This window comes from Amphiprion ocellaris, chromosome 16 (genome assembly GCF_022539595.1).
Source record: "Amphiprion ocellaris isolate individual 3 ecotype Okinawa chromosome 16, ASM2253959v1, whole genome shotgun sequence".
NCBI lineage: Eukaryota > Metazoa > Chordata > Actinopteri > Pomacentridae > Amphiprion > Amphiprion ocellaris.
This window is the reverse complement of record NC_072781.1, coordinates 18,551,302-18,576,340: the sequence shown is the minus strand read 5'-3', so window position 1 is coordinate 18,576,340 and position 25,039 is coordinate 18,551,302. Positions and strand designations below refer to the sequence as shown.

At 40.3% G+C, this 25,039-nt stretch overlaps 1 protein-coding gene across 2 annotated transcripts in view; it reads right to left on the bottom strand.

Annotated features, from left to right (window-relative positions):
- The window catches only part of cdh23 (cadherin-related 23), a 203,543-nt gene that overhangs the window by 34,629 nt on the left and 143,875 nt on the right, over positions 1–25,039 (bottom strand). For both annotated transcript variants that reach the window (XM_035955484.2, XM_055018533.1), the window contains exons 18-36: positions 20,480–20,552; positions 19,418–19,534; positions 18,926–19,038; positions 18,564–18,671; positions 16,438–16,627; positions 15,983–16,128; positions 15,366–15,585; positions 14,764–14,916; positions 14,412–14,525; positions 13,550–13,698; positions 9,349–9,409; positions 8,770–8,918; positions 8,300–8,435; positions 6,300–6,688; positions 5,699–5,800; positions 5,223–5,372; positions 3,110–3,238; positions 2,667–2,795; positions 2,240–2,467 (exon numbers count right to left, since the gene is read on the bottom strand). In XM_035955484.2, coding sequence (XP_035811377.1) covers positions 2,240–2,467; positions 2,667–2,795; positions 3,110–3,238; positions 5,223–5,372; positions 5,699–5,800; positions 6,300–6,688; positions 8,300–8,435; positions 8,770–8,918; positions 9,349–9,409; positions 13,550–13,698; positions 14,412–14,525; positions 14,764–14,916; positions 15,366–15,585; positions 15,983–16,128; positions 16,438–16,627; positions 18,564–18,671; positions 18,926–19,038; positions 19,418–19,534; positions 20,480–20,552 — 2,856 coding nt within the window. The remainder of the gene's footprint in view (positions 1–2,239; positions 2,468–2,666; positions 2,796–3,109; positions 3,239–5,222; positions 5,373–5,698; positions 5,801–6,299; positions 6,689–8,299; positions 8,436–8,769; positions 8,919–9,348; positions 9,410–13,549; positions 13,699–14,411; positions 14,526–14,763; positions 14,917–15,365; positions 15,586–15,982; positions 16,129–16,437; positions 16,628–18,563; positions 18,672–18,925; positions 19,039–19,417; positions 19,535–20,479; positions 20,553–25,039) is intronic.

The following is a 25,039-nucleotide window of genomic DNA, read 5'->3' as shown; positions in this document are numbered from 1 at the left end:
CCTACAGTCTTCCATTAAGTATTTATATCATGTACTAACAAGAACTACATTATTACAGGATTGTACTGCTCATGTCTTTATAGTACAACTCACTGTCACATGACAACAGGTGTGCATGTGGCTCATACTGTTCTGTACAGTACATAACTGTTTCTGTCTAGACATATAAACATGTGTAAAAAGTTCTTGAATGTTTCATTTCTAAGCAGGAAAACCTACAAATTTTATCTTCCTCGTTTTAGACACAACTTGTGGCTTTCCTGTTGACAAATAAGGTGCTTTCTGTGCTGTCACAGCCAATTAGCTCAGATAGAAGATCAACCAACCACCGTTTTTAATTTACAATATCAGTTATGAGAAATACAGTACACAGAAATGCGTACACCCCTTAGCAATTCCATTTAAATGTCAAAAGATTCAAAACTGCATCACCTCTCATTAATTGTGTTAGTCTGAGTTGACAAGTAGGGTACTCCCTCTCATTAGCAGTCAAAAACAAATACTTTAGAAAGACTGCACTGAAAACACAGGTGTCAGAGAACAAACGCAATGCAACAAAAGTTAATACACCTGTGATCATTGACACACAAGTTAGAAATCAGCCTAATTTCATGAACACGGTTATAAAATGATCTATAAACATTAGAACGTTTTCAGTTTTAGAAAGCAATGAGCAGAGGAACTGAAATATCAGACCGGGGGACTTCGCAGAGATGGAAAAGGATGCAGGAAGTTTGTTGACTGAGTATAGATCAGTGGAAACAGTTGCAGCAGTGATCAGAAGTATAGAACAAATCATAGTTCTACTAATCAGTGCCACAGTGGTTGTCTGTCCTAACTGATTCCATGGACAGTGCCATACTTTCATAATTTAGGTGGGGAGGTGCTCTAGTTTTGGCACAGTAGTTATCGATAGAAATCCAAATTTCTCTGACAACTCAGACAGTGGGAAGGACATTGTGTAATGTCAACCTCTATGGACTGTCTCTAAGATGAAAAAAAAAAACAGCTTATTCTTTGACAAAAGCTGCAAGATAAAACTTTGTTATAGAATATGTAAAGAAGCCCGATGAATATTGAAAAAAGCTTATTTAGCAGATGAGACCAAGATGATTTTTTCCATCCTAAGTAGGGTCCTGCATGTTTGGTGCGAACTTGGTCAGAACTACCACAGTTAATACAAAGTCCTGACAGTGAAGCACAGAGTGGGACTGTGACAATATGGGGCTGCATGAGAGCAAAAGGTGTTGGAGAGACAACATTTCTAGATGCACCTGGACAGCCTGTGGATAAACCAAAATACTGTCTGACAAGATGACTCACAGTCTGCAGAAGCTTGTCAGAAGCAGAGTATTCCAGGATGATAACCATCCAAAACACACTGCCAAAATCACAGAAGAGTTTCTCCAGAAAAGTGAAACCTGAGCTTAAAAACTTTATGACAAGTATGTCGCCTGACTTGAATCCAACAGAACACCTTCAAGGTATTTCACAGAGAAAGGTACCAAGCCCTCCAGCAGAGAGCAACAGAAAAAAATTGGCTCTGAGAAATGGCAGAACACTTCTCCAGGGTTATGGTATTCTCTATGCTGAGGAGGATTGAGTACAAATATTAATGGACATACGAAGTATTAAAAAATAAAAGATTTGAATCTCAGAAATGAAAGGTGCACTGTTGTTACAACTGGTTTCCAATGGTGGAGACTGTATATTCAAAATAGTAAATCTATACTGCTAATTTTTAAAAAACAAATATGCTCCTGTTAAACTTAGACATAATGCAATTATTTTAAAATTTGGAATCATTAGACATTTAGGTGATATTGTACAGGGGATTATTCACTTCTGTTGTATGCTGTATACTGTATGCCTGTTTTCCTGTTTCACCTGTCATGACTTAAGGCATGTAAACAAAGAAGCAGTAAAGAGACGCAAAGATTCCCAGAATGAGCACATTAAGTATGATTGTTTGTAGGACTATGACTGACTAAAAGAGGGCTCTTAATAAGGTGTGGTGCAAAATCCTCCAAATGAGCCATTTCTGCACAGCTGAAGTTAGCTTGATTAGATTTACGACCCTATTATACTACACAAAGAAGGATGTTTAAAAGTAAAATATGAAGAATTTCATTTGATTTAGAAACAAATCCTGAATGATTTGATACTAGACTAAGAAACCAGGTTGAAATCAATATTTTGTGCAGGAGTGTCCAACTTATTGCTGTTCTGTGCATCTTACCGACAGAGGTGGCGTGCCGTCATCTTCCACAGTGACAGTGAGTCGGTACTCTTGCTGGCGCTCTCGGTCAGGAGGGGCTGGACGTGTCACCATCTCTCCAGTCACTCGGTCCATGCGGAAGGTCAGGTCCTGGTTTCCATCAGTGATATAGTAAAACAGCATTGCATTGGAGCCGATGTCTCGGTCTGTGGCCATCACACGGAGGACTGATGTACCTCCTCCAACATTCTGCAAAACACATTAAAAAGAAATTTCATTATGGATTGTCTATGGTGAAGTAAAAACAAACTTGTGATCAAAAAGTTAAGAGTATGTAAGTTGTTGAGCTACTTTAGGAACGAGACCTATACAAGCCTCAGCAACAAGTAAATTCAAGGACAAATAACACATTGATAAAAGGATCATGCACCATCTGATGCATTCCTACCTCACTTATGCTGACATTGTAGCCCCTCTGACTTTCAATAACAGGTGCGTTATCATTGACATCTAGGATGTTGATAGTGAGCGAGTGGTCTGTGTGTCTGGTAGGTGAACCGTTGTCGATGGCACGCACCTGTAACAATACATGCAAACTGATGAGCCAAAGTCTTGCTGTGCATTTGGACGCACATCATCTTCAAACAGTTTTATCTGCAAAATACTGATGTGAATAATATTTGAATGAAATCAGATCAGTCCAAAATGAAAGTTAGTGACACATTTTTTGCAACATTCCGCACTGATACTCGTGATGATGGTGTCAAAAAGAGTCTGTTTGGTTTTACATGAAACAAGTGTGATCAGTGTATTTTAGGTCGCGCTATTGTGTTTGTAGAATCTGAATGTGAAAGAGTCACACAGCTATAGAGATGGTGAAAGATGCCTGACCTTCAGTAGGTAGCGGTCCACTGACTCTCTGTCCAGAGGAGCATTAACATAAACTTCTCCATAGGTGTTGTTCACCGTCTTGATCTTGAAGACGTCCTCCATATTGCCTGCCACCAAAGTGAAATTGACCTGGGAGAGAGTAATACATGAGAAAGAGACAGAAAGGGTGGTAGACTATGACAGACTGAGGGTCACACTACTGGTTTGCAATATGCTGGTTTCAGAAACTCTAATGACAAAGTTACCCATAATGTATGAATACTTTGATCACTATATTTGGAAAAAATGATCAAATCAGAGCATTTTCTGATGAGGAAAGAAAATGAAGTTATTAGAATTGAGAAACAAGAGTCAGCTGGGTTGCTAGAGAGAGAAAAATAGCATGAGCAAGCTGTAATAATAATAATAATAATAAAAAATCTCTCACAGTTTGTAGCAGCCTGGAGTTTGTATAATACGTAGCACATGAGAGAAAAATATAGTCCTGGATACGGGTTGATCAAACCTGAAGGATCTGATATTCAGTATTTTTCCTATTGGTATTGATATTTCTTTTATTTCTTTATTATTTTTTTTATTAATTCCAGATAGAATAAATTCTTTTAAAAATGCACTAATTTGGCTCTGATGTGGCCACTTCTGTCTGCAGTCACCATAGGTTTAGGTTCCATTTGAACATTAAAGGTGAGACACATTAAGTGGAAGGGTTGGTAGATCCTCCCCAGGAAACATCAAGCCCTTGATTTCTTGCTTTCTGGTGAATTATTATGCATCAACTGGTCTTTTCTGCATGTATTAAGTGTAAAAATGCTGTTATTTATGTAATGGAAAACACAACATGAAAGCAGGTGGTCTGACATTTCACAATAAAATGCAGTAAGGCCCTCAGGCATTCTGTATTTCTTTCAAATATTTATTCTACTGTAGATCAACTTTTCTCATTTAATATTATCCTTGCAGAGTCAATACACGTATAGCCATGATCGGCTCTTCTGTTCTCCTTTGTATCGTTTGGGCAGTAAGCTCTTTAAATGTGCATGTGGCCCATTTTCCCATCATTTTAATTAATTAATAACTCCTGGACTTAGCTCATGTGTTTCACAAAATTTCAACTCATGTTCAAAACTCGCTGCACACTGATACGCTGAAGAAAAAAAAAAAACATGATGGAGGCATTGTTACATGCATGAGTAAATGATACAGCTGTTTTCCAAAATAAAATTCCTCTGTATCTTTCAAGCTTTTACTGGAGGGGGAAAGTGCACACTTGTAAATTTTGAGCGAGGTGTATTCCCTGTCTCTACCCTGAAATCTATGCTTACATTAGTTACCACTCTGTGGTCTCTAGCAACTTCCCTCCCACCGTTCTGGGACCATCTGACTGGCCACATGTCATGAGTAACAGCACATCAACACTGAAAACACAAAGGCATTTCAACAAAGTTTTGTGTGGAATTTTGTGTTATTGTGAATTTTGACACCAAGATCTTCATTTTTAGAACAAATGTAAATTAGTTCTACATAATGGTAATCAGTGTGCTTGATTACTAATAACTGGTCTCTGAAAACACAATATCAGTTGAAGCTGTGTGCTGGCATTAAAAGTTGCACTCTATGCTGAAATATCAAAATCTGAATCAGCTGAAGTGAAATTGAAGTAAGCCAGATTTGACTGATGTACAACATGCAATCTGCTGAAGTGGATATTTATAGTGCTAATGTCACACGAAAAGGCACACAAACTAAAATGAGTGAAGCATAACTTGTAAATGACATTTTCTCTGCGTGGATGCCTGCAGAAATCCCCTGCTTGATTTACCATGTTTCAATAAAACATTATATGTTGCACTATTTTCAAAAGGAACACCTTTTTGTTTTGTACTGTGAATAACATTTCTTTTACTGCTGTGAGGCAGTGTCAAATTACCACAAAAGCAAATGTGTTGCCTTTCATTTTGGTAATATTCTTACATATACGTATTGCAGTGATTACTCTTAAGTCTGTAAAGATCTTGTTTAAGTGCTACACATAAAATCTTTAAATATTTTCTGGAGATTTTGTCATCTGTTTGAGCTATGTTTTGTGATTTTTTTTTAATTTTTTTATCCTTACCAATCCATTTAACCCAGCGTCTTTGTCCCGTCCTAGCACCACTGCAACTTTTTTCCCCATGGGCGTGTTTTCTGGGATGTCGACTGAAGTGTCAGATGTGATGTCAAACTCTGGACTGTTGTCATTTTCATCCAGAATGGTGATGGACACCTGTGAAGAGGTCAAATCAAATGTAAGGTCTACTGCAGATTACAGAGTGATATTTAACTTTAAGATTATTTAAATCCAGGTAAATGAGCCTAAGAATACATAGTCGCTTTTTAAACTTTTACAAATGGATACAGTTCATGTTATACTTTATATTCTGGCACTATAAAAAGTCTTACCTTCTACAGTTCCAATGAGAGATGCAATTAATAAAAGAGGAATGCCAGAAAGTTTTTATAGATGTAACACTCCCAGCAATAAATAAAAAAAATGCACATTAATTACAAGGTTGGGGCTAACACAAACAACAAAATTCACAAGCAACATACCACAGTGGAGTCCTTTTTAGGTCCTCCATCATCAGCTACAACAGTTAAGGTGTACACATCCCCCTTTTCTCGATCCAGCAGGCCGGTCACCGTGATGCGGCCCTGAAACATCACACACATCAGCAGATACCTACACCTCCACAAGACAGAATTTCCCAGTTTCACGGACAGGGAACAAGGACAAAAAAAAAAAAAAAAAAAATCACAGAAAAACTAACAAATATCATATCATACAAATCAACAAAGTCCCCATTTCTCATCTATCAAAGGAATCAAATTACTTCAAAGCACACAAACTCTTTGATCAGCTTAGAGTCATGCAGCGACAAGAGTGCTAGCTTAAATCACACAGGAAGAGGTGTTGCTGGATCACACTGTGGTTAATGGATGAAGCATATTTGAAAGAAGGTGGGTGAAGTCTTTGAAGTATACAAAAAAGAGGTATGCACATCGTGCTTTATGATCAGAGACCTTTAGTCATCTAGAATTGTGCTGTACATAATATGGTAAAGTGTTCCACATTTAAATTAGTCAAGTAAACTTATATAAAACATATTTAGGGTGGCTTTACTTGACTTTGTTCCATGGCTGCCCCACTCACCGTGACGCTATCTATCCTGAAGAGGGCCAGAGCTGCAGGCGAAGTGTCAGGGTCGAAGCGGTAACTCAACTGGTTCAAGTTGTCAGCAGACTCAGCCTGCACCTGAACCACCTCTGTCCCCGTGGCGATGTTCTCTGGAAGCGAAGCCTCATAGCCCAGGGAGCTGAAGGCCACGGCCTCATCCAACTCATTCATTAATGTGACATAGACGGTGCAGAAGCCTTTGTGGAACGGTGGCGCCTGGTCAGTGGCTGAAACATTCATAAGATAGGTGGTCTTGGTCTCATAGTCCAGGTGGTCTACAGTGGTAACCAGACCAGTGCTCATATCCACCGCAAACTTGCGGTCTGAGCCAGATACAAGGGCGTAGGCAACGGCCCCACCTTCACCTGAACAGGAAGACAGAGGGAGATTGGTAAGAAAATGATTACAACTTATATTAAACAACTGCCTTTTTACACTTCTGTGAGAGTTTTAAATAATTTCTTGGATCATTGACCTAAAAACTATGTACCACTGTTATAATGAAACCATAGTTACACCATGTAAAGCAGCAACCGCTGTGATTTATTTAACACCATTGTCAACATTTATCCATTGGCTTTGTTGTGTTCATTTCAGTTTCAGGCCTGCTCTGATGTTTTGGAAAATACATGTCACAGCACCAGATGAGTCATAACGTGTCTAAGCAACACTTAACACCACGGGAAGTGAATGGAGGAAGTTTGTACTGTGGCAGAAGTAGAGATTTAAATGCCTGCTGCAGTGTATGCAATCTTCGTTGCATATCAGGGTGACATAATGTGGTTTTAAAAAAAGGTGGTTTGATGCTATCCTTTGGAGAAGCACCCACTAGTGTCAGAACTGATGGTCTGCAAACTCATGTTAGTATAAGCAGAGCAGTAGTTTGTAATGATCTTTAAAACACAATCTGAAAGCTGCAGCTAAATGTGTTATTATGTTTGATAGTTTCAGAGTAAACCAGAAGAGTGTGCTATGGAACAAAGCTAATCGGTTAGTGGGGTATATTGAGCTTACCGTCAGAATTTTCAATGTTTGCAAACGAAGCTCTCGTTTAACCTGCTAGATCACTAAGGTAAATAATACTCCACAGCTTAATGCACCAGAGGAGGTTATGTTTAGAGTTTGGGATTTAAATTACCTGTAAGAAGCTCCATCTTTTCAACAATTCTTTTACTAACCATATATGAGTGGCACAGATTCTCTGCTTAGACAATATGTTATATGTGCAACTCTTTTGAGGTGTTATGCTAGTAAGTTAGTTAGCAGTATTCCCACTGAATGATGTCAAGCAGTTACAGCAGGGCAAACTATATGCATCACATTGCCATAAGTATGTTTGCATGTTTTATAATGCTGGACCTCATTTGCTGCCAAGTCTGTTTATACTGTTGGTACGCCAGCTAATAGGACACAGATTACAAAATTGATGGATGTATTGGTATATCACACTGAATATTCAAAATTCAAAAAGAATTTCACTTTGATTTGTCCAGAACCTACAGTGATGATCAAAATGCAGTATCGTGTTTAAATATACGAAGTTTAAAGTTTAAGAGTTTTAATGTGCAGCTGTAAATTCCAGGCACTGAGTGCTAAAATAAAATGGTAAAATAAATATATCTTTTAGCATGTCTCTCATGCATCATTTGCAGTAACAGTTCTTTTTACATGTTTTACTGCTCTAGCAGAACTAGGCGTTACATTATCAGTCTATTTTGGGTGGAGGAAGAGTCAGATCACACAACAAACATCCTCTTTTATGGGAGCGCACACAGAGCCTGATGAACAAAACCCTGTTAACAAAGAAAGTTGAGTACCACTATCATGATCTATTATCTCTGACTGGGGTTTTAGGTTTTGCTGAGCCAGCTCATACAAAGTAAGCCTGACAATGTTAAACTTGTTTGGTATTAGAACTGAAATCAAACTTCAGCCCCTCTCCTGCTTTCTGTCGGTCGATCTGAGACTAGACTCACCACTGTCAGCATCTGTGGCTCTTACTACAATCACAGAGGTGCCAATGCCGGCGGTCTCCCTCAGGCCCAGACGGTTGTACTGTTGCTGGGTGAACACTGGCACCTCATCATTGGCATCATCAACATATATGATCACCTGCAGAAAAGAAATTTGCATATTCACTTGGGAAAGGACTCAGTCATTTTCTGAGGTCGTTAAGAACGAGATCAAAGATGTTAATATGGTTTAAATCTGTTTTCCACTTGAGGGTCTGGATCCCTGTAGTACACATTTGTGGACAAAATATGTCACATTGAGTCAACAAGAATTTTAAAAGACATTGTCCTTTTAACTGCAGGTTTTATAGTAAATAAAGAATAAATCATTTTTACATAAGCTATGCAACACATTTCACATAAAGCACTGGGATGAACATTGCATGCGCTACAGCATCTTCACTTGCTCTGTTCATCCCCCTCCTCTTTCTCACTTTCACAGAGCTCCTCATGCGGCCCTCGTCACTGTTGTAGGCCTCCACATCCAACATATGGGAGCTCCTGGTTTCTCTGTCCAGAGCCCTGAGGCCTCTTGTCACCAGTCCGGTCTGGTTGTCTATGCTGAACAGATTGTTGCTGTTCCCTGCATGCATGCAGGAGGACACATACAGACAGAGGCAGGGAGATTGAGGGTAAGTGAGACTTCAGCAAAAATATACATTTTAGCAAAACATTTAATCAAGTCTCTGGGTTAAGATAATTACACTCCAGGCATCTGCCAAGTGGGTGAGTTAATTTCACTTATTAACTTGTTTGAAGAACCTGTCATTACTGCTGTCTTCACTCTTTGGCAAGATCTGTCTCCTACACACAGTGCTTCTACACAAGAGTTATCAAGTTTGTGCATCCTGAGAATTTTGCGAATGAAACTTCACTTATTCAGTTTGTCCTTTTCTCATTTGCAGCCATTTTGAATTGGATTACAAAACTGCCATCAGATTTAATGTTTAATGTTGTGAATATTGAGTGCATTGCTCATCAGCCATGTGGGATAGAAGAACAGCAGCGCTTACCAGTGAGAATCCTGTACAGGACTCGCCCATTCTCTCCCTGGTCTGCATCTGTAGCTTCAACCTGTACAGACAAACACAAAGAGCAAGTCTGTGCTTTCTTAAAAAAAAAAAAAAAACTGCACACAGACATGAACGCAAACAAATGCACAATAACATATAAATGTAAACCAGCTGGCTACAAAAAAGGAAACAGCAATGCCAATGTTTTCTCCTCACAACTGGTGCTGTTAAGATGGTACAACGTTTGTCTTTTATGCAGACTAACAATAAGTGTCTGAAATATACGCAATCAGCTATCATATTTCATAACTATCGTTTTGAGAGATTTGAGCAGGTGGATTTGGTTTCCAGTTATGTTCAGTATTACACTAGAGTTTTAGGCTGAACAGTCACATAACAGTCAGTACATTTCATGTTTTTTTTTTTACTGATTGTATGGCTTCAGTATACTTTCTCATTCACCAAACATCCTTTGGTGCTCAGTGTCTTGTTGCCACAACAACCCCATCATCGCTTGGCAGGGAGATACTCTCTCTCTCTCTCTCTCTCTCTCTCTCTCTCTCTGTTGCAGGCAAATAGCCAGAAGCAGCCAAAAGCCCAAACCCAGCACAGACAGCATGGCTCCACAGCGTACACAGATAAATAGTGGAGCATGCTGAGCTGCTAGTGAATGGGCCATGTCATAAGACTGACTTCTGAATCCAGAGAGGCACATAGCTGCTGGCACTGGATGAGGCTGACTTCGTGTCACACTCTGCCTCTCTGTGGATGTGTCAAAATCTGTGGAGGTGCCCACAAAGTGCATATTCAATTGCATACAGAGACACACACACTCAAGACAGCCTGGCAAATGTGCACACAGGTACGCACAAATACAGATGCACACACCCTTGCAGTCTATGTCTTGCCCTGAACGTCCTCCTTTGCTCTCTCTCACTCCCTCTGTGAAGAGGGGCCCAACTTCAGTCTCATTAGCTTTATAAAGAGATGTGGAGAGGAGAGGAGAAAGGGGAGGAGAGAGGAGGGGGTGACGGGAGGAAAAAGAGGCTGGGGGGTCAGATTGGTGAGTGATGAATAGGGTATTACACAGTGGAATGCACCACTTAGGCCATAAAAGGGGGTGCATAAAATGCAAGACTACGTTGCAGAGCCAGATGTTGTAAGTGTAATCATGTGGAGTGTAAACACTAGGAGATTTCTGACCAAGCTGCTGAGAAAACATACTATTGTCTTTGACTTCCTGACAATAAAAGATAGCAGTATGATATTACTACTGTGATGCTGTTACCCACATTTTACCCCCTTTTCCCTCTTGTTGCCTTCTTCCTCCCCAGTGTTTCCCCCTCTGTTTCTGGGAAAGAAGAAGTTTAAGGGGGGAAAAACAAGTGCGTGGAGCCACGAAACAGGTCTGACCTCAGCTACTGGAACTAAGGAAGGTGCTGTTTTAAAGAGTGTCCAAAGTGTGGGTGTGAGTATATATTCTTGAAGGGGTTTATTAGAAATTATTGAGGCTTCAAAATGAAGAAAATGTGTTAAATACTAGGGAATCTAGAGGTAAACACTAAAAACTCATTGAAATATTGAAACTGTATCTTTGCTAATAATCCTATTAATGTATCTTGCATTACGTGCTCTATATCTGCTAAAGAGTCTCATTTTGGAATGAAATTTCTGAAATCTGCATTTCGACGTGTGAGTTGCTTGGCATGTGCTTGAGCAACTGAATATTGTCTGTGTGAGAATGTGGAGTATCCTGTATGAATTTGGTTTAGTAGAGTTGTGTCTTACCTGGAATGTGGACTTGAATATTAGTAAACAGGCGCTGCACAGCTGTCACATTGAACTGTGATTGTATTTCTCATTCATTTTTGCAGAGGAGATGTACAAAAAAACACCATAAATCAGAACGCAATCAAGTTACATGTTACTCAGAAGTTACTAGAAATCTTGTGAGTGGACAGTTTGTCAAACTTGCAAATGTGAATAGGTTAGACACGATGTGCTTGTAAAGAAGTTAAGAATGAGTTTCACGGTTTCAAAACTAGCTGAGCAGTCAGATCTGCAGGAGCAACAACGTGGGGTGAAAGAGAGGGAGAGTACCTTACAGCTAAGCTGCCAAGCTTAAGAACAGAGTGCCTAATCACGAATATGTGCAGGCTACAGTGTGTGTGAGTGAGAAAGAAAGTTTGTGTTTGAATAGGCGTGTGGGTGTGTGTGCGGCGTATGTGCTTGGAGGCGCTGACTAATGAACTGACTCTCTAACGAGCCATCCTGCTCCACTGGCCTTTTCACAGCTTTCCTGGCATTTGGTCTTAAAAATAATTTCACGTCCCAATGTGTTTCCCTTAAACCGATAAGCCATGCTTTGTCTCCGCTGAATTAAGGACGATGACATTTACAAATGTTACTATGCTGAAGATGGGGGCGCGCAGAATGAGAGGTGGTGGGGGGGATAATTGGAGACCGGGATAGAAGAGGTGGGTGCCTTGCATTTTACAAGGGGCATTTTAATAAACCCAATTTGTTCTACATTGAAGAAAGCCTGTCAAGCATTGACTGTTTTGTAGTCCTTGATTTAATAGCTACATAATTGTCGCAAATGCCAAACACTCACCGCATCTGCGTGTGCATGCAGGCGTTTCTGTGCATATCTGTGCGTGCGTATGTGTGTGTGTATTGTAAGCCCTTGAGTGTATGATTATAATAAAGTGAAAATATGAAAATAAACCTACTCAGCTTGGTTAGGCTTGGCTAGTGAGGCAAAACACAGCGTATCAAGAGAGCTGCTGTAGCACTTCGGTAGAAGCTGACCACACATATACACAATAAAAACACATAAACAAGCAAGCAAACAATGCGCACACACACACACACACACACACACAATCTGACATAGACCTCCCAACTAACGTTGCTTTCTCCATCCAGGGCCGAGGCAACATGAACACCACCGACCCAGGCTCCAACCCCACCTTCACCTCTAACACAGAAAACATCACTCTGTCCAGCCTGACGACCACCACCGTCTCTCCACCCACCATCCCACAACCTCCATCTTACTCTTCAGACATCTATGACCCAGAATTCACTATTATGGTGGTGTTGGGCTTGTCGTTGCTGTTGGCGGGGGTAGCAGCCTTCCTGGCAGTTTGCCGGCCCTCTGAACAGGATGGGGACACTGAGGCGAGCTGTGGTCCGGGGGAGGGCTTGACTCGGGGAAGAGGCTTGTCCAGTGAGCCCCAGCTCAAGGTGTGGAAGAGGCTGGGCTCATATCGGCGTTCATACAACCTCTCCTTCAGACGACCGCCTCATCGCAGGCCACATGAGAGTACGCATGTGTCGCAGTCTCCAGTGCGACAGATTCCACAGCCAGAGGCCAGCATGGAGCCCCATCTCACTATGCCTTGTTTATTTGACTACGTCACTGAAATCTGACAGGCTGAGAGATGACTGACTGTTCTGCAGATGTGATACACTGTTATTTTTATGTTTGGTGCTGTGAACATTACTAACAAGAAGAAGGAAAAGTGCATTTTCAGCATTTGTTTTAACCTTTTGTGAATTACAGGTGGATGAGGTTTGCTAGAAAATGCTGCACAAGTGCTAAAAAGCAGCAGGAGAACACGTGATTTCTGAATAGATCAGTTTATCCTCTATAGCAGGCAGAATTGTTGGGCATGGATTGTCTTTTCATTTGCACTGTATTGACTACAGATAAAAATCATTTAATCCATCTATGATTCAATTCGTTTACAGTGAGCATAAATTTTATCCAAACACATACTAGTATTAACAGTGACTTATTTTGAAGACCAAACTTAAGCCTCTATAGACATCATCACAGTTTAATCTGTATGATACTCTGAAAATGAGTTTTTAATTTATACCAATCACATTCAAAGTCTGGGGACAACCATCGTTCCTCTGCATCACACTGCTAATTGCTCTGATGCAGCAAACCCCATCCATCTGGCGATTCATGTACATTAAGACCAACACTAGGAATTATTGTTTAGTATCATTTCATGCAAAACATGGTGGACTCCCAGTGCTGATGAGACAAATGACCTGAGCCAAAAAAGGAGACCACTTCGTAACAGACTCAATGTGTTTTAAAAAAAGAAAAATTAAACGACTTTTAAGTTTGCTGAAAGTGCGGTTTGTTTGGACATATGTTTGACAGTATGTGTGTGTTTTCTACCTGAAGGATGCTCGTTCCTCGGGGCACACTTTCCAGTATGCTGGTCTCATAGCTGTTTTTGAGGAAGATGGGTCTGTTGTCATTAACATCCTGCACCTCAACAAGTACAATGGCTGTGCCTGTCCTTCGGCTGCCTGCTGGACCGTTGTCTATACACAGAAACAGACATCCACAAATGCATCAGTCGCAATCAGTCAAGGTAATGCTGATTTTATGGCTGGCATCAGGACAACAGAAACAAACACAGTGTTTGTTTGATGGCTGCACCACAGGCTAAAGCCATACGTAAAAAAAAAAAGAAAGAATGTGAAGTATAGCAGTACAACATATATACAAAATGGACTGGCTCTTTATTATTATTTTACATTAAACAATCTATTAATCTTGAAAAAGTAAAGCAGAATCCAAATTTTACAAAGATGTAAGACTGGAACATTGTTGGCTCATCAAAACTTCGGTAATTTTCAGCTGTTGGTGAATGAGGACAATGTGTACAGTTCTGCTCTTTTGCACAGTTTTACGTTATCTCAGCCTCTTCTCCCCTCGTTCATGTCTCTGGCCCCCTCAGCAGATAAGCTACCCTGACTCAATGGTTTCCAAAACAGGAAAACCTCAGAGTTTTTGTTCTTTTTTCTCAAATAGGAACAAAGGCAGTTGAGCAATAGTCTGAAATCACTGCAGATGTGCAGGCATCAGTTTCTTTTTCATCATTTTCGCACACAAGGAGGAAGGAGCAGCTTTGAAGATGACAAAATGCATGAAAACATACTATTATGACAAACATAAATTCAAACCATGTAAAAACAAAGATTAAAAAAAATGCTTTTGTATTTTTTGTAAAAGATGTGAATTCCTGACAGACCGATAGCTTCTACAGTCAGATTGTATGCCGCCTGGGTCTCTCTGTCCAGGCCAACCACCGTCCGAACAATTCCATCTCTGAAGCCCACGCTGAATTTACCATCATCATTACCACCTAAAATACAAAACACAAAACACATTTCCAAATTACTTTGCAGTACATTAACAAAACATAACCATTCACCTACATAGTACAGCTATGTCCTAAAACAAGCATGCAAGAAGAGCTCATTTCATACACAAACTCACACAGACATGGATGGATGGGAGGTACTGAAGGTCCACATAGTCCCCGTAACTGTACAACACTGTAACCCACAAACACAAAAACACCTCCCACTGTGACCTCTGACCTGTGATGAAGTAGCTAAGTTCGGCGTTGAGACCAGCGTCGTTGTCAGTGCAGCTGAGGCGCGCTACAGTGTGTTCTCTAGGGACACTCTCCTTCAGGGAAACATTGTACACGCGAGGGTTGAAGGTGGGCGTCTCATCATTTACATCCAGAACTGACACACACACACAGAAACACACAGACAGAAGGACATGAGGACACACAGATAGATGTACATGAGGACAACTAACGCAGCAGGGTGGTGCAGTGAGTAGAAAAACTGTTAAATGGGGCTCTAATAAAACTTCTGAAGTTTATTCTTGCTCAGGTCTGGTGTTCTATGAACTTATCTGATGCATATGGGAAATTCCAGAAATGCTTATTCATTTTTCCAATTCTCTTCTATCATCCCAACAGCACTCAGGCCATTTGTCTCCTGTTAGGGTTTTTCCCATCCCTCCAGCAGGTGGTAGCATTTTTCTCAGCAATTGCCTGAGAAGTCAGTAGTTTTCCCATCTGCCATAATGAAGCAACTCTTCATTACGTCAAAATCCAATTATCCTGTGGCTTGGAACTTTTACGTTTGTGGGAAATTCAGAGAGAAATCAAACCTAAATCTCTCACCTGTCACAGTGAGGGTTGAAGTAGAGGTACGAGGGAACCTCCCTGCATCGTATGCTATAATCCTCAAATGGTACTGGTCAATCTGCTCACGATCCAGGACTGCTGTGGAGGTGAGAACGCCAGTGGAGGTGTTTAAGGAGAAGTCGAGGCGAGGCATTCCCACCTGTAATGCCAGTGTAATCAAACCATTCTTGTCCTCATCCGGGTCCTCCACCTGGACCTAGGAAAGAAAGAGAACAAAGGATGGCACAGAGGAAGAAAAGAATAGAGAAAGAACACGCACAGTTACATTTACAAGGATAGAAGACAGTGAGTGGCATGAACAAAACTGTTAAAATTATGTTTGAGTTTAACTGGATAGCAATAATTTTGTAGTAGGCAGAGAGCTATTTGGTCGTCACGTTTCAAAAACATAAAGTCAGAAAATCTTTCACCTTGTGCCATGTTTTTGTTCCTAAATAATATGTATTCCAGGATATTTTGCCATTTTCAATAAATTATAATAGATACAGTAATTGCACTATGCTATAAGTTTCATAAAATTTGAAACTTTAAAAATTCATGATTTCTATTCCTTTGTGAAATACCATCACACACAAAAACAGAGTCATATTTACTCTGAAAAATGAGGATCCGATGGGGAGCCCCTCTGGTACTTCAGCCACAAACGGCAGGTTGAGGAAGGTCGGGTCGTTGTCATTGAGATCCAGCAGGTTCACAAATACCGTGGTGCTCGCTGACGCACGCAGTGGTGGTGTACCACCTAAAGAGGGCGCCAGAGGGATACATAAAGACACACACACACACACACACACACACACACACACACACACCTCATATCTCATGGTCAAAGGAGTTTATTAGCCACAGTAAAAAGTTTCATGGTCAACATAAAACTTTAGGAATGAGGCTTGGAGAAACTGGCTAATCGCTGAGAAGTGAAAGCTCTCTACTGAAAATGATATAGAGCAATTTAATTTTGCTTCCTGGTGTGCTTCATAAGTCGGACAAATTTACACAGCAAAAGGCCAATAGAAGTGTAAACTGACACTGTACCACACACACTACTCACGGTCGACAGCTGAGATGATGATGGACCTCATAAGTGCTGCGTCTCTGGGGTTTGAGCTCTCCCTGTCCAGTGTTACTCCACTGGTGCGGATCTTCCCTGTACTGCTGTTGATGGTGTAGAAAGGGTTCTCTGGACTGATGCTGTACACTACCGTCCCATTTTCACCATCGTCAGGGTCCATTGCCAACACCTGGATGGGATACAGAAAGGGGTAAAACCTTTCTTTTTTCTCTTTTCGTAAATGAGCTCTTTGAACAACTTCTTCAAAAAGATGTATGGTTTCCACACTTTGTATACCACAAAAGATAAACTGGGTGGTTTACTTAACAAGGAAAACAAAGAGCTGTGAGGACAGGAATGACTGATGACAGAAAATGGAAGGAGAACAGAAAGGAAGATTGAGAAACAAACCAGAGGAGGAAAAAGAATAACAGAAATAGTTCAAGTATTGCTAATAAGAACATCCTCCTTTTAGCCCTTGAGCGTCTTCCCTCCAGCTCCTTCCAACTGTTGCAACACATAAGTCAGCTAAAAGAAAAATGGTAACGTCTCATTTGGTGACACAAAGTAGCGATGGGTGATGAATGCGTGAAGCCGGGAGCCCAGCTACAACACTGGCTGATTTTTAAAGAGCTGATCAATTATTCAGTACGCTGACTAAAAATGCTGGAAACTGGTTAATTGGTCATTAGAGGAACAAAGGTTTTGGAGGTATTTAATTATTAAGGGGACATGGTAGGCAGACATCCCAGAGCCCCATTGATTAGCAACTGCAGACAAAGGTATGTGATATAGGATGTAGTGAAGTATCTGACTGGGGCCAGTAGAACTAATCAATTCTGGCCTGACCAGAGCACATTAAAAGATGGTGAGCAAATATATTAGCCTTGTCTGTTGAATCGGCCTGATTGCAGAGTGGCAGAAAAGAGAACGTTGTTTTGAAGGGAGATATTACGGAAGGCTCACTGTGTGCTGAATGTAAGCGGCTACAGCACTGATGGTGGGGTGCTCTGAGATTTGAGTGGGCTGATCCTTGCACTGGGCACAGCAGCCAAATTCACCGGCTCACTGGACACCTCCAGGAGGACTCAGCAGGTAGCCTCTTGTCACCATGGAAACACTAGCCAGACCGGGGCTACATTGGGGCCAATTACAGGACTGTAAGCCTGGGTGGTCAGATTTATTGAAAAATGGTCAGAGGGGCAACTGTGTATGTCCACTGAGCACCAGAGAGTCACATACAGTATGCATCGCATCGCTACATGCACCGTGAATGAACTCAACTGAGGAATAGCTACAAGAGAGCATGAAGAAGTGGAAAATGTAGCAACATTTTAGCAGATCAAGGCTTGTATCTTTCATTTCTTTTTCCTCAGCGTTTCTCCATTGCACTCTCTCACTTTGCAAGACGGGCTCTCGCTTCCTTCTCTGCCTAGCAGCTGAATAATTTGCTATGCGTATGACTGCAGGCTACATTTTAATTAGCAGTCGGACTCCCTTAATTACACTCACTGATGCCTCTTTAATTAATGGACAATCAGGGCTTAATTAACAACAACACATTGCCAAAGACACCAGCAGGACAATGAGAGTTTGGGGTAATAGTGGAGTTTACTTTGTGATGACCTACGCAGTGATGGCAATTTTTTTTATCGATACTGGAGTGGTGTGTGTGTAGATGCATCCTTTAACATGAACTGTTTTTTAGTTGCAGAATGGTTTTAATGATCTTCCAACGAAGATAAACTTTTTGTATCACAACAATCTTCACATTCTAATTACTTTGCTCGGAGCGGAAAATTTTTTAGTAAAACATACCTTTTTTTGCAGAATTAAAGTTCATAAACTCAGATTAATCAAATTAAACCACAGACTACAATGACATATCAAAACAGAAAAACCAACACTCAAGGATACTTGTGTTTTCTATCCACATTTGCGTACAAAAAGTGGAGGCCAACATTTCACAAAGTTAATTTCTAATGCTGGTACACCCTTCCTACTTGAAGTAAACAACAAATACTAGAATTATTATTCTAGTTTGTCCATTTGTAATTTCTTCACATTACTATTTATCACTAGTACCATCACAAGCCAAGAAAATTTCAACAAGTTAGTGCACTCACAGAGATCACGTCAGTATTTCTTGGACTCATCTCCACTACGTTGGCATGGTACGGCTCGTCTCGCCACATGGGGGCATTGTCATTGATGTCCAGTATGGTGATGTTCACCTAAGTTAGGTAAGACATGAAAAAAGTGTTTTCATAATTAACTGCAGGTTAGCAACATTATGAGATTTTTAATGTCATGTTTATGAAAGAAACTCGGCCATCATGGTTAACCCAACAGTAAGTCTTAGAAGTAGCACAAAAAAGTTTGTGCTTTATGGAATTGGGTGTCTTTGAAACGTGCAAATACACAGAAAGAATTGCCACAGAACTTACAATTCGTTTAGATCAAATGACCAGATAAAATATATTGTTACCGTGGCGATGCCAGTCTTCTGCTGTGGGCCCACCCCTCCATCCACAGCTCTGACTATCAGGATGTACTCAGACTTCAGCTCTCGGTCAAGCAAGGCTGTGGTGGTGATCTCTCCTGAAACACACATTGTACCAGATAAATATTGCAAAAAATGCAATAATCAAGACAGTAGAGTTGTCACTGCAGCATAGTTACACATGTCTGGATGAAGTAACATAAAAAAACATTATTTAAAAAAATTTATTCTGTAGACTGAGTAATAGAAGTCCCAGGATAGAAAAGATACAAGCTAGCCAAAGAACACAGAAAAAGGCAATGCATACACAGATTTAGATGAACAAAGGTGCGTAACAATCATTTTCAGTATGAAATGACAGCAAAATCAAAATTCAAATTTGAAATAAAAAATGGAATCACATCTCAAAAATTCAATCTCAGTTACAAACACTCAATACACACACGCGCATGAGCACACACATAGAGACACACACACCTGAGCGTGAGTTGAGACGGAACTGAGAGGAGCCCTCCAGGGAGTAGATGAGTGAGGCCTGGCCAAACTCCCGCGAGGCGTCCAAATCAGTGGCATTCACAAGCAGCACTGTCGCCCCTGTGGAGGAGAACGCGAGAGCAAAGGGAGCCAGACATAAAGAAAGTTACAACTCACAGAGTGGGGGGAAGAAAGAAAAAGACTGAACTGAGAGACTGAGTCATGGGGAAAATATGTGAAGTCTACTATAAAAAAGGAAAGACAGACAGAGATAGACAGGCTGCAGAGACAGACTGAAATGGCATTCACAGTGCTAATTTCTTCACCGCCCCCATCCACAGCTCAACTGATGGCATGGCAGTGAGTGGGTTTATGGATTAGTGGATTATCAGCTTGTTTGGCACACCCCACACTTGGCACAAACCTGATCAATACCCAGGCAGGCAGGGAGATGAGAGGCTAGCCAGAGCCAGAGCCGCAGGGCTAGCCCTGAGCTCAGCCTTGCAGCCCCAGCCTTAGGCCTCTAGCTCAGGGCCAAACACTTTAGACATCGTCCCCTAAACCTCAGTCCTGGCCCAAGCCGCTCAGCTATGTGCTCCTTCAAATTGGGTCTGAGACATTAAAAGTGGCCAGTGTCTGCTGGAGCTCAGAAAGAGAGAGGGGCATTCAAATATCTCATTTCCCTCTAGCGACTGGAAACTAATCTATTGTCTGGGAAGAAAGAGTCTTCTGAATGCATGCATGAGAATGAATATAGCAGGCAGTGATTTGCCTTGAACAGTCAATATTCTACATTCTGACGGAGTCTTTAAAAGCATTATGCTAAAGCAAAACAAATAAAGGCCAGCGGATGAAAATAAAATCAAACATAAAAAATATACCCTCAAGAAAGCAGAGCTATTTGTTGACTATGGTAATAGAAAGACAATTCAAGTAGGAGGTGACTGTATAAGCTTCACGTGGTGTTTGGGCTGTTTGGGGTGTTTATGTGCTGTCTTGGTTATGTAGACATGAAAATGAATTCTAACAACTAAACTATAACCCCAAATGTATGAAGTGACTCACCAGCAATAATGTTCTCTGGGATTTTGACGATGTAGGATGGCTTGCTGAACTCGGGTGGGTTGTCATTTTCATCCTGGAGGAGGTATAAACATCAGCAACAGCTCAAATCAATGTGCCGAACAATGACAAAATGCAAATGTTGCTTATAAAAAGAAGAACTAAAAAGGATTTGAAGCTGTCAGTACACATTAGCTCTGAGATTAACATATTTGGGAATTAAGACACTAAGAAGCACAAAATGTTTTTAATAGTAGAGCAGGACTGGTAGTATCTCTCTGATGATGGCTACACAGCTGATTAAACCCAAATCTCCATGGACCACTTTGTTTTATGGCCTCAAACGGTGCATTTTAGTCATGCCGGTTTCTGTTTTTGTCATCTAATCAAGTACCATATTTAAACTTGCTATGTAAAGTAAATGTAATTAGCTAAACTAACTATTCTAACAGGCAATGCATTGCAGTTAATTGTATTCATTGCTTTAGAAGAGCAGGAGCGAGAAAAAAAATTGGGCAAAAAGCGTAATAATGCACAAACTGAGGTAGATATTAGAGATATTTGCAAAGATAGGTGAGAAAATTGGAATTATTAAAACCATTATTTTAAACAAAGGGCAACCCACTCCAGAATTTTGACAGGAACAAATGACTAGAACATGGAAGAGTCTTTCCTGTCACATGAACTTTGCAAAAGCATTTAAATTTCTCACAACCTCCCCCTCATTGAATTTGACTCTGTTTCACACCAACACATCCAGTTGTGTGGTTGTTCGCAGAAAGGCTCCCGACTGTGTGAGCTGCTGAGAAATGCTAACACTTTAACAACAGTCACTGGCATCATTATCTATCTGGGCTCTGTGTTACACTGGTGCAAAGCATTGTGTGTGTGTGATGCTGCCAGCGACTGATAAACCCCTGTGGTGTGAGTCACGACACTGTGGAGGACAGAGGGAGAGAGAGACAGAGAGACATAGAGGGAATACAGAATTGTGCACATTACTCTCTGCTGGTTTCAGCATTCTTCTACACAGTATTTCTCTCTCATGTCGGACGTGTACAGATACACTTAGTGTTCCTGCATATCAAAGAATATTCCGGCCGGATTCATTCATTCTATCCTGTCATTTCTTCTTCTACGAATAAAAAGTTACACATATAATAGATGCCTATCGTGGGAAATGAGCTCAAGAGCCAGAAAAGATGCTGTTTATGAGTTTGAGTTGCTCGTTATATTTTTACTGCTGTATTTACAGTATCTAAGCAAAGGTTAGCATTCGTGTTTTCTATTTAAAATTTAACAGAAAAATAAAGAAAAATACTCACAGAACATTAGAAAATTACACCTGATACACCACCTTGTACAGAATAGTCAAAATTCTGTCACTTTCTAGTTACATACAATAAATCCTCTCAAAAAAAGTTGAGATTTCTTCTAATGCTTTACAACTGAACTAAAGTGGTAAAATCAGTGATACAGTACAGTAATATACGCTCACCGGCCACCTAATTAAAGTCCCTCTCCGGTCATTAATTAAACCTCTAAAAACTACTGTCTGTAAATTACATAGTCAGACCAATTCACATGAAAATAATCCCTTTCTGTCTTAAAATGATTTAGATGTAACTCTAGACCGTTGCTTCCTCTAGAATGTAGAATGTTTAATACCAACCTCTCCCTGCAATTGGAGCTCAACAGCTCACTACGACTCTGCTAAAACAATATAAAACTACTTATTGTAGCTGCAATATTGGAGAAATTCAGCCATACATGCTAAAAACGGAAACCAATTTTGAAGGAGAATAATGATACAGAAAGACGGACCCTGCAAGTGGATAGAATTGGTTCCTGAGAGTTGTAATGTATACAACCTGCAGTTCAAGGTGGAAATGCTCTGTCATAGTGTTGGCTGTGTATTCTGCTTATGATGTGTCTTCTAGCATATAAAAACACCATATAGACATGATATGATAACAAGGTAAAAACATAATTTTCACCGGTTGGGGTCTTTAAGTCCACCTTACTTGGGTTTGACCCCCCTTTTTACCCCTAAGCTGCCGTAATTCTTTGCCATGCATTCTATTACACATTCCTCAGAGATTCTGAACCATGCAGTTGCAGCAGATTTGTAGGCTGTACCTTCATAATGCAAATCTCTTCTTCTACCACATTCCAAAAGTGCTCAATTGAAATGAGATTTGGTTGACTGCGGAAGTCATTTTGCGTGAACAAGTAACCAGTCTGAGATTATATGAGCTTTGTGACATGTCATATTATCATACTGATAGTGGCCATTAGAAGATAAAGGAATGGCCACGGTCAGTAACAACACTCAGGCAAACCGTAGAAGTGAAATGATCCTCAGTTGGTACAAAGGGGTCCAAAGTGTGCCAAGAAAAATATTCCTCGCACCATTATACCATCATCAGCCTGAATTGTCGATACAATACAGGATGGATCAATGCTTTCATGTTGTTCATGCTAAATTCAGACTCCATCATCTGAATGTTGCAGCAGAATTAGAGACACATCACTCCAGCCATCATTTTTCAGTCTTTCCTTGTCCGATTCAGGTGAGCCTGTGCAAACTGTAGCCTCAGTTTTTTGTTCTTCCTCAACATGAGGGGTCAACTGCTGCTGTAGCCTGTCTGCTTCAGCATTCAATGTGTGTGTTCAAAGATGCTCTTCTGCACACCTTGGTTGTAACAAAAGGTTATTTGAGTTATCGTTGTCTTTCTATCAGCTCAAACCACTCTGGCCTTTCTTCTCTGACATCTGCCATCAACAAGGCATTTTCACCCAGAGAACCGCTATCTGCTCACAGGAGGTTTTCTCTCTCTCTCTGTAAACTCTAGAGATAGCTGCAGATGAAAACCCCAATAGATCAGCAGTTTCAGAAATATTCAAACCAGCCTGTCTGACACCATCAACCGTGAAACGTTCAAAGTTAGGTTAAACTCCTTTCTTCCCTATTCTGATGCTTGGTTTGAACACCAGCAGGTCCTTTTTACCATCATTTTATGCCACATTATTGGCTGATTTGATATTTTATTTGATACTATTTTCTTAGTTGATCCAATGTCTAGATAATGTAGAAAATAAATTACGTGAGTCCCCAAAAAAAAAACACACATCGGAAGACTAACTGGGCCTGTCATGCTTACGTTATTGCCTACATGGGAAAAGAGAAAAGCCACAGCATTTACAAAAGACAGAAGTTTTACTGAATGCCTTCAGACAGGGAAAACCATGCGACAATATTGTGTAGAATTAGGAACCAGAACGTTGTGCAGAGTATCTTCTTTTTTTTTTTTAAGTCTTTAATATATTAAAAGATCTCTGATCCACTGTGAGTGCAAGAAGACAGCTGTGACTTTGCCCAGTGCCGTAAAATAAGACATTTAATGATAAGAGTGACAAAAGCAGCCAAACTGCAAGCTCAGATAGCTGCTTACATACTGATAAAAGTGCGAACAAAGCTGTAGCCCAACACGGATCAAAAGGTAGTCAGAGAAATTCAGACTATGAGGAAATGCTGAAACTCAATATGTAAGTTAGAGATGTATAAAACCAGCTGACAACCTGTCACACACTAGATCAGCATGCTGATAAATATGAGGCAGTTTAGCATTTATTCAGTACACATGATGCCTGAGTTCCACTATCAATTGTTTTAGAGACACATTTGAGGAAAAATTCAATGACTAGCTTCATGTAAAAGTTTAGAGATCATACATACACATTTTACACTTATTTTTTTCATTTCTTTTTTTTTTCTTTAGAAAGGCACTATGAGCGGAAACAAAGACGGCTGTGTACACATTAGGTAGCCTCAAAACTACAGTTCCATTAGATTCCATTAGACACCAAGCTGATGGCGAAAGGGACATAAGTGGTAGAATAGCTCTTTGTAGAGTATTAGCGGCAAATATGCCACTCTGTTGGTTGTTTATCAATTTTTATGCTTATTATTTCTCTTCTATTTATCAAATATGCATTAGCATTTATCTAGAACATTTTATGTTTTTCATCCTGGAGGTCCTTGTATCTGAACCAGGCCTCTGTTATAGCTGTATCTATAAAACGAAGCAGCATTTGTTGTGCTTTGTTCTGTTGCAGCAAATTTGGTAGAGTTGTAGTTTAGAACATCAGTGTCACTAACTCTCTGTTAAATGAATTTAATTTACTGTCTAATTTACAGTTTAGATTAGGATGAAATGAAAACTATACAATTCAAATTTCACTGTGGCCTGGAACTGTGGACAAGAAGACCAAAAGTCTCCCATGAAACACTCATCTATAGGGTCCCAGGTTGCTTATTTTGGCCTCACAGTGTTGCAGCTGTTAACAAGCTTGGGGATATTTTTTTTTTTCAGTTTTAGATAAATTAAAAGCTTAGGGCTTAAAGTCTTTAATGAACCATATGTACATTGCAATCCATCTAATTTTACTGAAAAAAGTGGAAGAGTTTATCTGGTGGTTGTTTGATAAAATCTTGACAACTCCAATGCCTTTGGTCAATGCTGGTAATATAGTGTATATTCCCTTTCAGATGGGATAACA